The sequence below is a fragment of the Oratosquilla oratoria genome, chromosome 28 (assembly GCF_046742065.1).
Source record: "Oratosquilla oratoria isolate Oo_2021 chromosome 28, ASM4674206v1, whole genome shotgun sequence".
Taxonomy (NCBI): Eukaryota; Metazoa; Arthropoda; class Malacostraca; order Stomatopoda; family Squillidae; genus Oratosquilla; species Oratosquilla oratoria.
This window is the reverse complement of record NC_134804.1, coordinates 49,816,278-49,831,277: the sequence shown is the minus strand read 5'-3', so window position 1 is coordinate 49,831,277 and position 15,000 is coordinate 49,816,278. Positions and strand designations below refer to the sequence as shown.

Below are 15,000 nucleotides of genomic sequence, written 5' to 3'. Positions count from 1 at the left end.
GGAAGTTTATTTTTGTCCAGTGTATCAGATTCCTTCTCGAAAGCTGCGGGCTGTAAATCTGCCCCAACAGTCGGAGGAAAAATAGCCCAGTGTGATAACCCTTTCCTCTGGTTCACCGCCCTGCCAGGTTGTGTTACCTGTTTGTCATCGGTCTGACGGTTCTGTGGTCCTTGTTCAACTTCTCCGGGTTGATGGCCTACGCCCTCTACCGAGACTGCGACCCTCTGACGGCAGGACTCATCGAGAAGAAGGACAGCATCATCCCTTACCTCGTTGTGGACAGGTTCGGCAATGGCTGGGGAATGGTCGGCCTCTTCGTCGCAGCCGTCTACGGAGGAGTCCTCAGGTAATCACTGTAGTCACACTGACAGTCGACTGAGGTCGTCGGCCTCTTCGTCGCAACTGTTCACGGAGGAGTCATCAGGTAATCACTGTAGTCACACTGATAGTCGACTGAGGTCGTTGGCCTCTTCGTCGCAACTGTTCACGGAGGAGTCCTCAGGTAATCACTGTAGTCACACTGATAGTCGACTGAGGTCGTCGGCCTCTTCGTCGCAACTGTTCACGTAGGAGTCCTCAGGTAATCACTGTTGTCACACCGACAGTCGACTGAGGTCGTCGGCCTCTTCGTCGCAACTGTTCACGGAGGAGTCATCAGGTAATCACTGTAGTCACACTGATAGTCGACTGAGGTCGTCGGCCTCTTCGTCGCAGCCGTCTACGGAGGAGTCCTCAGGTAATCACTGTAGTCACACTGACAGTCGACTGAGGTCGTTGGCCTCTTCGTCGCAACTGTTCACGGAGGAGTCATCAGGTAATAACTGTAGTTACACTGAGAGTCGACTGAGGTCGTCGGCCTCTTCGTCGCAACTGTTCACGTAGGAGTCCTCAGGTAATCACTGTTGTCACACCGACAGTCGACTGAGGTCGTCCTTGACTTTGTCGAGTGTGTAGTATATTTCCTCCACCGGATTTGCCTTAAAGTCGTTTTCTTGCATTAATGAGTACATCATGTGTAGCAAGAAAATTTGCTCAGTGAAAATGCAAAGCACTGGTCAGGATTTACGACTGATTATACTTAAACACTCTAGAGGGCTTAAAAAGAAAGCTTTATGCCACTGAGAAAGATAGTATATCAAGAATTTTTTTTATCCTGATTTATTATACGCGGTTCGAATCCAGCAAATACCTTTGCTTTATCTGCCCCAAACACGGTTTGATGATGTGGAATTTCGCTCGATCGCTAATTCAGCGACCCGAGTTCGAGTCTCGCTCAGGGCTGAAGATTTCAGCATTGCTGCACTGCGAGCCGACACTCCATCTCTGGTGGCCAAAAATTAGTGTGGGAGAGAAAGAGAGAGATAAGTATTACCAATAGATGAGGCCATATAATGACCTCAGGTTTCATCAGGGAATGTAAGTGTAAACACATAAACAATGGCTCACGGTATTTTCTCTTCATACAGCTCAGTATCGTCAAGTGCCAATGCACTAGCAGCTCTTTTTTGGAAGGATTTTATCTCTGAAATGACCTTCTTCTCACGAATGACTGAAGTAAATGTCACCAGGATTATTAAGCTTTTATGTGAGTAACTTCTTGTTGTGGTCATTTATTATCTCTGTACATTCAGAATTATATGAAATAATTCTTAAAATTTATTGACATAGATACACTCTCCAGGTCCAATTTCTAATCAGCTCTATATCCCTTCTTCCATGCTGCCATATATGTGATTATATATATATATATATATATATATATATATATATATATATATATGTGTGTGTGTGTGTGTGTGTGTGTGTATTCGGGGGTGATTTTCTGGATAATCCCCAACGCTTCCTCTTCAATACAAGTCAAATTCTCGCACGCAGCACAGGATGCCTTATGTACGATGCATCACACTACTTGCGTCATGAAATATAAATTCACTACTATATTGCTAGTTCTCTTTCACTCTGAGTAATAATAAACACAGAAAACGTGATCATATCAGTTCACAGCTACAACTACAAAATGATCAAGATGCCGATATCGGCATCTTCGTATACCCAATCGCGTCTTATAACGCCTACGCAGGCGTCATTGTAAGGAAGATGTTATGATACGTCTTACCAATTGAGGGTGACACGCATCCTACCTGGCATCATATTTGGGTAAACGCGTTGATGAGTTTTGAAATTACTAGCCTCGTACTTTCCCGCTCGAAAGCGAAACAGCCCCATTCGAAAAACAAAACAAAAAAAATCACTGCACTAGACAATCGTTTGACGGTCATCACTGAGCGATGAACGATCATCGTTGAGCGATAATAGCACCGAGCCAAACGCGCCTTTAGAACCCATTTCGATACTCTACGTGGGTATTGAGGCATGATTTTGGTCAGTTGCAATATGATGACGTCTAGATCAAGTGGGAGATCTCATAACCAGAGACGTAGTCCAGTGATGTGCTCTCATTGATTCGACGGTCATGAACTGTTTAACATTCTGTGGCTCCTTAATTCCGTTGTCACTCATGTGCATTAGTGTTAACTTATTCGTCTAATCACGGCTGATGTCAATTTATTTACATATTCATTTACTTGTTTATCCATATATTTATTCATTTATTTATTTACTTTTTGCATTTACCTAATCTATTCGTCTAATCATTATTTATCTATTCTTTATTTGATTATCTATCTGTTTATTGATCTATTTGTCTATTTATTCATTTGTTTATTTTCATCAACTCTCTTGTCACTCATATCTGATTAGTTTCCATTCTACATCCTATAACCATTTGATGGTCATGCTTTTCCATTGCAAATCACTCCAGACTTCCTCTTCTATCAAAAGAAACATGCGAGGAAGGATCCTTTATTAGTACGACGTTTCGCATATTACAGTTTTATCAAGCACATGAATTTGGCAAAGACGTAACAATCGAAACGTATTAATAAGGCCTCCGTCCTCACGTGGTATTTGTTTTGACGGACCTGTCGACAACTGCAGATTTCATATACTTTCCTTGTCTTCCTCAACAGCCCTGGTGTCAGGATTGTGCGCCATCGCGTTGGCCATGCTCGTCAGCAACATGGGAACCATCTTCCAACTCTCAAATGTCGCGAATTCAGTCGTCTGTGGCCCAGTCAACGGACTGTTCCTGGCTGGCATCTGCGCACCTTGGGTGTCGACAAAGGTATGCATGTTAGCTCTCATATATACCCGCCTACCCACCCAACGAATCCATTGTCTGTCGCACGTGGCCAGGCGAGGCTCTGGTTGAGTCATGGCTGGGACTGATGCTGGTACTGCACGTGTGATCCTCAAAGAGGTTTTGTCCTACCCGTGGGCCTCAAAGATGCTTTGGTTGATCCGACGTAGCCGGGTGGCACGTGTCCCCATGGAAACTCTTTGCGGGTCAGCAAGGTCGTGCGACGGGCCAGTAGAAGAGGTGAAGGGAATGAGGATAATCTTCCTAACAGTCACTTTTCCGAATGAGATCTGAGATGCCATATTTCGTCCGATTTATGGGCAATACTGTGGCCATAGCCCGTCCCACACACATTATGTATGTGTGTATACTCACACACACACACACACGCACATATATATTATATATAATGTATATATATATATATATTATATATATATATATATATAATATATATACATATATATATATATATATATATATATATAATCGGTCCCAGATGATTGGTCCAATGCCAATTGGTCTTATGACGATTTGTCCAATACTAATTGGTCTAAAAACAATTAGTCTAAAACTGGTTTGCCTAATATGTATATACATGTGTGTGTGTGATAATTTGAGTTTTCACTTGCATTATTCGTCGAGAATTCCTGCGATGCCGCCGTTCAGCATAATTGCCATTCAAAATATTTCTGGACGTAAGACGTAATTCAAGTGCATAAGAAGAGCTCTTGGCCGCTTCTTCCCTTCTCCGAACGAGGAGAAGGACCTGAAGAAGCGAGGAAAGAAGAACAGGAAGTTCTTCATTTCACAGAAGAAAAAACGACAAAAAGAAGCTTCCATTGAGGCCCAGCATAAGTGATACGTCGAAGAAAACGGAGCTGGAAGAAGAACTCGAGAGGAAATCGAGCACCTTCTTCTGCTGCCTCTTCTGGACAGATTACAAAGGATTACAAAGGCGGAGCATGCCGACAGGAGACCTTTTGATCCATATCTAGGTCGGATGCGAAAAAAAATCATATTAATAATAAAACAATAAATAAAAACTATAATGATGTAAATAACAAATAAAATACACAAATAAATGCATAGGTATAGTTAAATAATAAACAAACAGGTAAATAGTAAATAATAATAAATTGACATATAACTAATAATAAATGAAAATCAGACAGACAAATGATAACAAAATAAAATCAAATAATATAAGATGTGGATCAAGGTGGCAAACTCCGTCATATTCTGGACTTTCGTGGTGTGATGGGATCTCGTGGGATCTGTGGTCAGGTTCCTCGTACCTGTAAAAGGATGTCCTTCTCCAGAAAGATCCTCAATTCCTCATTCGTTGAAACTTTTTTCCCTGGGCATTTGCAGTTTGTCAAGAGACTCGTTATAGCCTTAAAAAAAAAAAAAAAAAAAAAAAAAAAAAAATATATATATATATATATATATATATATATATATATATATATATATATATATATATATATATATATCGACCGTAATCTAAATCATGAAGCATTTGCAGTTTGTGCAAAACTATTTCAAAATAGATCAAGTCTTGACTTGGCAGAAAACCCAGATGTGTTGAAAATTTACGCAGTTGAGATCTTCCTACCTATACTTGCAGATGTCCAACACGATCATTAGTTGACCCTGAGCGGGTACCTGATCCGAAAATCATAGAAAAATATAAAAGACGGTTTGGAAATCACTGGTTTGCGACTTTGTAACTCCCCGTAATGCTGTCAGACTGTGAATATTCAGCACAGAGGACTTCTGATATACATGTCCTGCAACTCCCCACCCAAACTCCCAACACTCCCCACCTTCCCGTACAAAACAAATAAACAAAACAGATAAAAAGATAAATAGATAAATAAAATAATAATAATAATAATAAATGAACAAATATCATGAACATTTTACCATTCTTGAATTTTAAAAATAACGGACAAATTACTCATTCTTTTCTTCCTTTTCCTCACCCAAAATCCACCGCTCCCTACGTTCCCGTACAAAAAAAAAAAAGATAATAATAATAATAATGATAATAATAATAATAAATAACTAAAATAAAATAGAATGAAATAAGAAATAAACAAAACAGATAAAAAGATAAATAAAATAATAATAATAAATGAACAAGTAAATGTCATGAACCCTTTACCATTCTTGAATTGCAAAAATAACGGGCAAATGATTCCTTCTTTTCTTCCTTTTCCCCACCCAAAACCCACCTTCCCGTACAAAACAAACAAACAGACAAATAAATAAACAAATAAATAAGATAATAATAATAAACAAACAAATAAATATCACGAAAATTTAACCATTCTTGAATTGTAAAAATAACGGCCAACTGCCTCATACTTTTCCTCCTTTTCTAGGGAGCTGTCGGCGGGTTTTTCACGACCATCGTGATCAACATCCTCTTCATGGTGGGTAAGACAAAGTACAGCGCTGGCAACTCAGACCCTCTCCCCGCGTCGGTCGACGGCTGTCCACCCAATTTGCTTGTCAACGCATCCATCTGTACGAATGCCACAAAGGTGATAACGTCGATGGACGCTAACTGCATAACAACCGAAGCAGAGTAGGTTAACAACAGGAGTATATATATGTATGTATAATCAGTGGCGATTCTAGGGGGGGCCTGGGGGCCATGTCCCCCCAGTTTTTCAGCTGGCCCCCCCAGTTTTTTTGCATATCCTATTTTTGAATTATATATACACATATATATACATATATATATATATATATATATATATATATATATATATATATATATATATATATATATATATATATATATATATATATATATGTACAACACTGAATGGGTCCCAGTGATCAGAGATACATTTTAACAACCACAATGCACTTTAATTCTAAGCCATCAACATGGAGGCCACAACCAGAAATTGAAATGTGGTACTGCCGAGTCATGTGATAGCTGAGTTCGAGTCCTCAGCAATACCGCATTTCAATTTCTGGTTGTGGCCTCCATTGGGTCTCCCGATGTTGATGGCTCAGAATTAAAGTGCATCGTGGTTGTTTAAAAATGAGGGGGGGGGGGCCCGCTGGGAGGGCCATGCCACCCCCCCAGATTTTCAGCTGGCCCTCCCACTTTCATAGTCCTAGAATTGCCACTGTGAGTGGTGAGACGGTACAAAGAAATTAAAATAAAGATAACGATACCGATACTGGTCCCGATACTGGTCTAAACTTCCGGTTCCGATACCTGGAATGATAATTATTTAAGGTTTTCAGGCTCTGCGGTTGGTTTAGGAAACAAATACTTTACGAACAAAGTACATTTATATTAGTCTAATATGAACATGAATTATTTAAAAAAAATTATGAAATGAAATTGAACAGCCTTTTGTTACCAAAAAGATTGTTTGAATTTTAGAGAAACAAAAGAGCAATTCAAATCACTTAAAACAGCGGACGTACGCCGTTATCCCTTTATGACGCAATTTCAAGGCGATTTGCCATTCTATATTATTTAGATTTCTCGATATTCTTAAGTAATTCAAAAATTATTAATAATTTGCTCTGTTAGCAATTATAATCTTATTTGGAATAGGGAGAGGCGTACATTTTCCGTTAAATCACCACATAATCTCCCAGACAATAGGCCCCGCGACTACATTACTTGAATATGCCAAAACTAACTTACTATTGGTCAACTGATCCCTGACCCCGCCTACAGCCTGATAGCTACATCCACTTGCCTTCACTTCTCTGTAGAAAACGGGCATTTACTGTCATCTTTTCTCGAAGGCGTAGATATTTTAATACATATCGATGTCAAAGACTTGGTAATGTTTATAGTTGATTAATTATAACTAAAGTATAAACAAGTATATTGTAAATGCAAGTAAAACAGCATTCAAATGAATGCTTAAATGGTTCATGTATTAGAATTATCAGAACAAGAAAATATATACAAATACATAAATGAACGAAAATTACTAGTTGCACCACGATCAGGATTAGCGAGACCACTGTCGAATGATATATTTCAGTGTCTTGGAAGAGCAAGAATTATCATTACTTCTTTTCTAACTATAAAATTTTGGCTGATATGTTTATCCTGTCTTTACAATATCGATTGATTTACGGTAAAACAAAATGTAATTAGATGCTGAAGCTTACCTGATCACCGAAAACAATAGGAGCAGCCCGAAACGCTACCTGTCAGTCAAAAAGTTTGTACAGAAAGACAGTTACTTTGATTCCAAGACTGCCAACTGTTCTTTTTTTCCTTGAAATCAGTTAGACTTCTTCCAATTTTCCACATAAAAAGCTAAATGGGTATCTCTTATTATTTTAGTTCGCGTTAGGCATAAAAAACTCGCCATGCATCACATGTTATCATTTTAATGGTTTAGTAGCTAGAATTAATTAAAACGCCTAAATTCACGGAGGAAATCGTCAAGTTGTCAGCCCTAAACGAGAACGAAGTCATTTTAAACAAATATCAAACACGTTCTGTTCTTATTCGATTACATAACCGGATATTGGAATAATCTATTTCTTCTGAAACTTCAACTTGTTCAGGGACTTGGTGAAACGGGGGTAATCATGGCAGTTAGCAACCTACCTTGATTCTTTGGGAATTAAGTTAACTCCAAGTTCATTATCATCTGTAGCTTGAACAGCGTAAATGGTACGGTGTCGGCTTGATAATAAGGTGGACCTTGGTACGATTCTCAGGGCAATTGCCGGAATAAATATATATTTGTATGACATCGCTGATATTGGCGATTCACTTCAGGTATTTACAACAACGAAAGCCTAACGAACTTCCGTGCCAGCTTTACCAATCTCTGTGAGTTGAGCTCGTGGACTCCGTGGAACGGAGGTAATGACGGCAGTCTTGATTCTTCGTGAGTTAACTCAAACATTAGTTCTTTTGCGGTTCCTATAGCGCTATTGGTAAAGTGACGGCTTGGTATCAAGCAGTCTCGGTTCGATACCCGGGTCCCAGTGATTAGAGATACATTTTAACAACCACAATGCACTTTAATTCTAAGCCATCAACATCGGGAGACCGAATGGAGGCCGACATGCAGAAATTGAACTCACACACACACACACACACACACACACACACACACACACACACACACACACACACACACACACACACACACACACACACACACACACACACACACACAACATATATATATATATATATATATATATATATGTGTGTATATATATATATATATATATATATATATATATATATATATATATATATATATATATATATATATGCAGACGTAAGGAGGGCAGATATACCTAATCTTGTACTACATATGCCTATTGAAATAATCTCTGCTATCTTCGCAGGAACTACCCACCAATATTTGACCTCTCGTACTGCTACTTTGGGGTCACAGGCATGGTTCTCGTCTTTATAATGGCCAGTGTATTCTCCCTCTTCACCGGTAAGTGGATTTAAAAGGAGAGGTGCTGACACTAAGGTAGACAATAGGTATGCTGCCTCAGATTTATTTTAACTGGTAATTTTGGTACAAAAAAAAAAATAATAATCCTTTCTCACACACTTCCACACCCATACACACACACCTCGTGGCGCTATGTTCTGAGTTCTCGCCTGCCACTACGAAGGTCCGGGTTCGATTCCCGCCCAGGGCTGAAGTAGTGTCAGTATTGCTTCGCTGCGGGGTGTTACTCCAACTCTCGTGGGCAGGGAGTTGAGAGTGTGTGTGCGTGTAAGGTCACAGCATCACCCATAGATTTGTCATATACGAGCTCTAAGCTCTCTTCCGGGAGGGAAATAGCTGTCGATCACGAGTCCAACACGTGATCCAAAAGACCATGGTGAATCATACACGGGCGTGAAGAAATGATAATGCGCAAATATAAAATGTCTATCAATTTTTACGATAAAGGAGCGTGAAAGTAAGGTCTAGTTCTCATTAATGACGTCACTGCCTACAGCGTCTGATGCACGGGAAATGTAAATATACATTATTTTGTTAGCTCGAGAAATCATGTAACCCATTTTAGATTTCAATTCTGATTTGCAGTTGTCATTTCTGTATTATGGGAGCTATCTTTCTTGGAATAAAAGAATATTTGCGTCCATCAGCGGGTTATCGTGACATTGTCTTTCCTGGAATAAAAGAATATTTGCGTCCATCAACGGGTTATCGTGACATTATTTTCTTCAATTACTCTCTTCGTTTTCTTCCCAATATTTTCAATTAATACATTTCCTGCCACATTCAACAAAGTTCTCCCTTAAATAAAATTGCTATATTCATAATTGTATGATAGAACTACACACACAATCATCAAATCCACCAATATATTTCCTTGGAAACACATTTAACAACCTCACCAGTTATTCCACTAAAGCTACTACACCCTCTGTCAAACGTTTTACCATCCAACCCAGGCGCCTTCCCGACAGTTATCTCTTTCAATGCTATTTGTATCTCTTCTTTTGTTTTATAGACCATTCAAAGGTTTGTTTGCTCCAGTTTGATTACAGCTAGTGTGATCACCCTAGTTTTCATGGGAACATCGCGTTGTATTTCCACGTGGCATTTGACATTGGAGTGTAAAAACTACGACAGTGGAGGCGTCTAGCGGTTACTGAAAAAAAATATTTATCCACATGCTCTGCTATTAGAATATGGATAGAAGGAATGGGAGAATGCCCTGAATCAGAAATTATTTTGCCTATTTACACAATTTATCGACATTATACTGTTATTTTGGACGGGGTATCAGCAAAAGACAGTACACAAAGCAACGATCTTTCAGTAGAGTGGAAAAAGACACTATTTACACATCGAGTTGAAACTCAACAGAGAGAACTACTACCTGGGAGTGGGCACCATTTGAGTGTCCCAACATGTCTAGTTATATTTCTTCAGGTTTCTGATCACCCATCTATCTAGAATTACGTTTAAAAAACAGAGGAGGAGTAGGAGGAGGGTGGGTCATTATGTGAAGCGGTGGGAGTAATCCAGTCTAGGCTTTTGGACCCTAATGTGGAGGTGTTGTCTTGCTTTATCGGTTGATTCAGGAAATGGGCGAGGGGGAGATATGACCCTTCGTGTACGACAGTGGTTCCCAACCATTTTAGGCTTGAGACAGGACCCTTGCCAAGCCTTTCATAAGTCCCCGGCACCCTTATTAGAAAATCTAAATTCTAGTTTGTCAGTATTTTGTTGATTGAACATCAGTGTAACGAAATTTTGTCCCTGGATAATATGAAAATACTCATCTTTACACTGATGCTGCTTTAATGAACAAAAAATGGATGACAGAGAGAGAGAGTCTGTAATACGAAAATTATTTTTGCCCTGAATTATGGCGGGACCCTCAGTTGATCTCACGGCACTCTTTGGTACCGCGGCACACCCGTGACTGTCTACCTCTCTCACAAGGAGGAAGAATCTCTTTGATTCAGAAGTAATATCTATCAACAAAGTTGCTATTACACTTCATAACGAAAACAGTTGTGTTTGTTATACATTATCAAATGCTCCATAATACATATACTGGACATGAAATGTGAGCATGGTAAAAAAAACAAAAACAATGTGGGATAGATATATTAATATATTTGGATTCAGGGTACAAAAATACACTTGGAAACTTTGTTGATCAGTTTAAATCAATTTCCTCTTTTATAGGATTGGTCCACCCGGATGACGTCGATCCACGAATGGTGAACAGGACTTCCCTAAAAATATATATCTATCTGTGGCGCCGCTTTACTAAGCAGGAAATTAAGGGCTTTGAGAGAGTCAAAACTGTAGAAGAGAAAATTAAGATGGACGAGGAGTCGTCGAGTTTATATACTAAAGGACTCGACACCAATGAAAGAAAATGGGATGGTCCTGACAGATAGTCGGTGTGGTGCTGGTTTTCATGTATATATTCAGCATTTTTAAAAAGTAATAGTCTGTATATATTCCCTGAGAAAATGTGCTTATAATGATTATATTTTCTTTTATAAGATGAGCTTTTTAAATCTGAATTAATGGTCTTGCATTCTGTGACCTCGATAACATTAAAATAGAAGGCCTACGATTTTTCTTTTTCTTTCTCATCTTGATCATGTCCTAAACAAGAAAGGGAACTTGGAAAAAAATAAACGTCACTACCCCAACCCTATGTGACGTTTATTAATTTCCAAGTTCCCTTTCTTTTGTAAGAGGTTGCTATTTAAGATGGCATCCTCCTTCCACTTTGTACTACTGAAGAGGATTGCAGTTAGCAATCGAAATATATAGTTTCGATTACGCAACTTTTTCTTTTGTCCGACTGTGGTGTTAGTTGTGATTTACAAATATGTTACTATAGTCAGCGCAAGGAGAAATGACCGATAAGTCGGGGCTAGGAGATTTCCCGGTGTTGCCACATCTCCACAGATAACACGGCCCGCACGGCTCACACTGAATGCAGTGTGAGGGGAGCGGGGCCAGAGAATAAATGTAGGGCAACGTCGCTCTCCCTTGCTCATATGCCATGTCTGACTCGAGGAAACGAAACCTTTGTATAGAAAACGTTGCTTTGATTTTTACCTCAGTAGTGGTGTGTGTCAAAAAATTGGAATATAATCATATGTGGCAACATTATAAAATCATAGAATAGAATTATAAAATAAAATAAAATTATGAAATAATTAGATGTGGCACCACAGGGGAACTCCCAGTGCTCCGCCCTAACGGCCAGTTCTCAGTGCAACGGGTATACATTTCTCACCAGTGATGCACTGATATATTCAATATACATCCGCCTTGAAAGAAGTTGCAAAGCTGGTTTCTACATGTTTTCGGTCGTTTGATTCAAATAATCAAATTAAAACGTCAGAAGACCACAGGATCTATGGTTTTCCAGCCTTTCGCAGCTCCCACAACGGTGTGAGGAGGCAGTTACACTAGCTCCGCCTTATTTCATAGCTCCACCCCTTCCCAGACAGACGACGCGACGCGTTCTCTTATTTTTCCGGCTACTACAAGCTTTCTTCCCTTTTGGTGACAACAATGGTGCTGGGATCCACTTGATTCAAAGGTTCCTCTTCTCCATCCTCGCTCAGTCTCTTCATCTCCACTTCCTTGGCATTCTCCTCCTGGAAGCTGTTAACGGCTTTTTTGTTGAAGCGTTTCCATATATTGAGATAGATCTTCAGGCATGTCTTGTTCACCAGTCGTGGGTCGACATCATGTGGACGATTCGCTCCTGTATGTAAAAAGAATAGATGAATAAATGAATGAATGAATAGACAAATAGATAAATGAATAGATAAACAAACAAATCAATTAATATATGAATAAATAGATTGATTAATTGATAAATAGATAATTGAATGAATAAATGAAAATAAATTGATACATAGATAAAAAGATAAATAAATAAAAAATAAACAAATGAAATAAAAAAAATGAACTGGCTGTTTCATGAACAGCGACTTCTACTGTGAAGTAGACCATAATTCACATCAACAGAAATGCCGACGAAACTGTTTTCAAGGGAGTAAGGTGAAGAGAGAGAAGACGAGAATGTCAGATATAGAACATGTGACTTTTCGATTCTTGACGTAATTTAACATAGCTGAAACGAAGTTATTTTGAAAGTAGTCAGAAAGGAAAGAGAATAGAAGGATACAGGTGTTAGGGTGGGTGGAAGGAGAATAGTTTTTAAAATATAGGATGAGGATGAGTGAGAGAATGAACCACTAGGATGGACGACATTCACGACAGTGCTTATGTCACAGTCCCTCCAATGATGCAGCCATGCACTTGCTTTTACCATGGAGACTTACCTGTGGCGAAGGACACGATAGAAGCGACGATGAGGACTAAGAATATGCTCAAAGGTCCAATGTAGCAGTAGGAGATGTCGAGGAACGCAGGGTAATCTCTGTAAAGAACAAAAGCAAAGGTCCAGAATACAGTTTTCCATCACTGTCCTCACGTACCAATCTTTCAAGAAATGTGTGTGTGTTTTATTATGGCCATCTATATGCTGATTCACGTTTATACAAACATAGATTTGGTGAGCGTCAGAGGCCAATTATAGAATAGAATCATCTACTTACCGTTCCTCTGCCAAGGTAGTTTGAACCACAGTCCCTTCTGTGCAGTTGACGGTTTCCCAATGGGTTTCATTACTGAGGACAGCGGTGACGGCCGCTGTAATGTTGGTCTGCATGCTGATGACGTCAGAGGGGCAGCCCTCAATTGAGAGCGGCAGCGGGTCATACCTTCCGGCGTCGTATTTCTTCCTACCCCACAGTAGGAGCAAATTCAAAATCAGTCCGGTACTGAAACCGGTAATAGCTCCCTGAAACAAAGCGTTGGGGTATGATTCTTCATCACATTAAGATCAATCGAACATGTATAGGTTTCAATAAGTAAATATGTCTTCTGTTGCTGACATCAGTATACATTCTTCTATGCTGAATAATCTGAATTATCTGAATTATCTATACTGGCTACTCAAATGCAGAAATTTGATTTACATGGTGGAAACTACATTCTTGTCCAAGATTTTGTTAACCGACTGCACAGGGACCACCAAAGATCTTTTATCGCCCTCGGAAATTAAGTATAAATTTGGGACTTTCTTTATACAACTAACTAGTTACGCGAGAAGTGAAATTATCTTTGAGTAAATTTTTGTAACGGTCTGAGATAGTATAGAAAGAACCCCCAAAATAATATAATGAAATAGTAGATAAGAATAAATAAATACTAATAGAAATAAATAAATAATAAAAATAAAAATAATAAAATATATGAAGATAATGACAATATCATCTTTATTTAAAAGATCAAACTAGTATAAAAAAAACAAAGATATATATTCACTTTACTAAGACCAAGTCTTTAGTCATCATTTCTAAATGTGTGATATTTTTTCTCTACATTATTTGCCTTGTAGCTAAACCCAACTTCTTGATGAAAAAAGAATATATATATATAAGGCACACTACGACAAATTTCATCTAAACTTGTTAACTTCTTCAATACGAGTCAAATTCTCGCGGACAGCATCAGCTGCCTGATGTACGATGATTCGATGATACTCGCATTATGAAATATAAAATTACAGCTGTATTACTTGTTCTCTTTCACTCTGAATATAAATAACCACAGAAAATATGATCAGACCAATTCACAGAATATGGGGGTCACTCAACTACAACAACAAAATAAAATTACGCCAACGTAGGGATCATCGTATAGAAGGGGTATACAGTGTTTCTTTGCATACATTCTCGGTTATTGTTATGTTCTGTAACTTGCTACAAAATATACAATTGATTAATTACTGAGAAAATAATCATTATTAGAAAGAGAGCCAAGTTTCCCTCATTTTATCTATTATGTTTTTATACAAATTGAAAAAGACTGATAAGTACAAACTTTCAGTATCAAAATAAAAGAATCATAATGTTAATTATGAAAGTTTCATTAGTACTATACAGTACAATTTACCTTAAAATTGGGTACGTAACATGAAGAAATAATTTCGCCACTAACGCATTTGATATATGAAATAAACTTGGTGTGATCGCTAAATCAAAAATGAATAGAAAGTTGCCATAAAGAATCGCTTACACAAACACAGAGCCCAGAGCTGAAATAATTTCAGTATCACTGCGCTGCGGGTTGTTACTCTAACTCTCGTGGGCGGGGAGATAGGTGTGTGAGTGTAAGGTCACAGCATTACCCATAGATCGGTCATACATGAGCTCTGAGTTTTCTTCCGGAAGGGAAGTAGCTGTCTAT

At 38.6% G+C, this 15,000-nt stretch overlaps 2 protein-coding genes across 2 annotated transcripts in view; one reads left to right on the top strand and one right to left on the bottom strand.

Moving 5' to 3' along the window:
• LOC143040413 (sodium-coupled monocarboxylate transporter 1-like) overlaps positions 1 to 11,467 on the top strand; it is a 21,384-nt gene extending 9,917 nt beyond the window's left edge. The window contains exons 6-11 of the mRNA XM_076211470.1: positions 128 to 346; positions 1,467 to 1,585; positions 3,030 to 3,184; positions 5,590 to 5,795; positions 8,570 to 8,667; positions 10,894 to 11,467. Of these exons, the coding sequence (XP_076067585.1) occupies positions 128 to 346; positions 1,467 to 1,585; positions 3,030 to 3,184; positions 5,590 to 5,795; positions 8,570 to 8,667; positions 10,894 to 11,111 (1,015 nt within the window). The 3' untranslated portion in view covers positions 11,112 to 11,467. The remainder of the gene's footprint in view (positions 1 to 127; positions 347 to 1,466; positions 1,586 to 3,029; positions 3,185 to 5,589; positions 5,796 to 8,569; positions 8,668 to 10,893) is intronic.
• Positions 11,468 to 11,813: 346 nt separating this feature from the next.
• Positions 11,814 to 15,000, bottom strand: part of LOC143040510 (sodium-coupled monocarboxylate transporter 1-like) — an 18,756-nt gene continuing 15,569 nt past the window's right edge. Inside the window, exons 9-11 of the mRNA XM_076211602.1 lie at positions 13,305 to 13,549; positions 13,029 to 13,126; positions 11,814 to 12,445 (exon numbers count right to left, since the gene is read on the bottom strand). Coding sequence (XP_076067717.1) covers positions 12,219 to 12,445; positions 13,029 to 13,126; positions 13,305 to 13,549 — 570 coding nt within the window. The 3' untranslated portion in view covers positions 11,814 to 12,218. The remainder of the gene's footprint in view (positions 12,446 to 13,028; positions 13,127 to 13,304; positions 13,550 to 15,000) is intronic.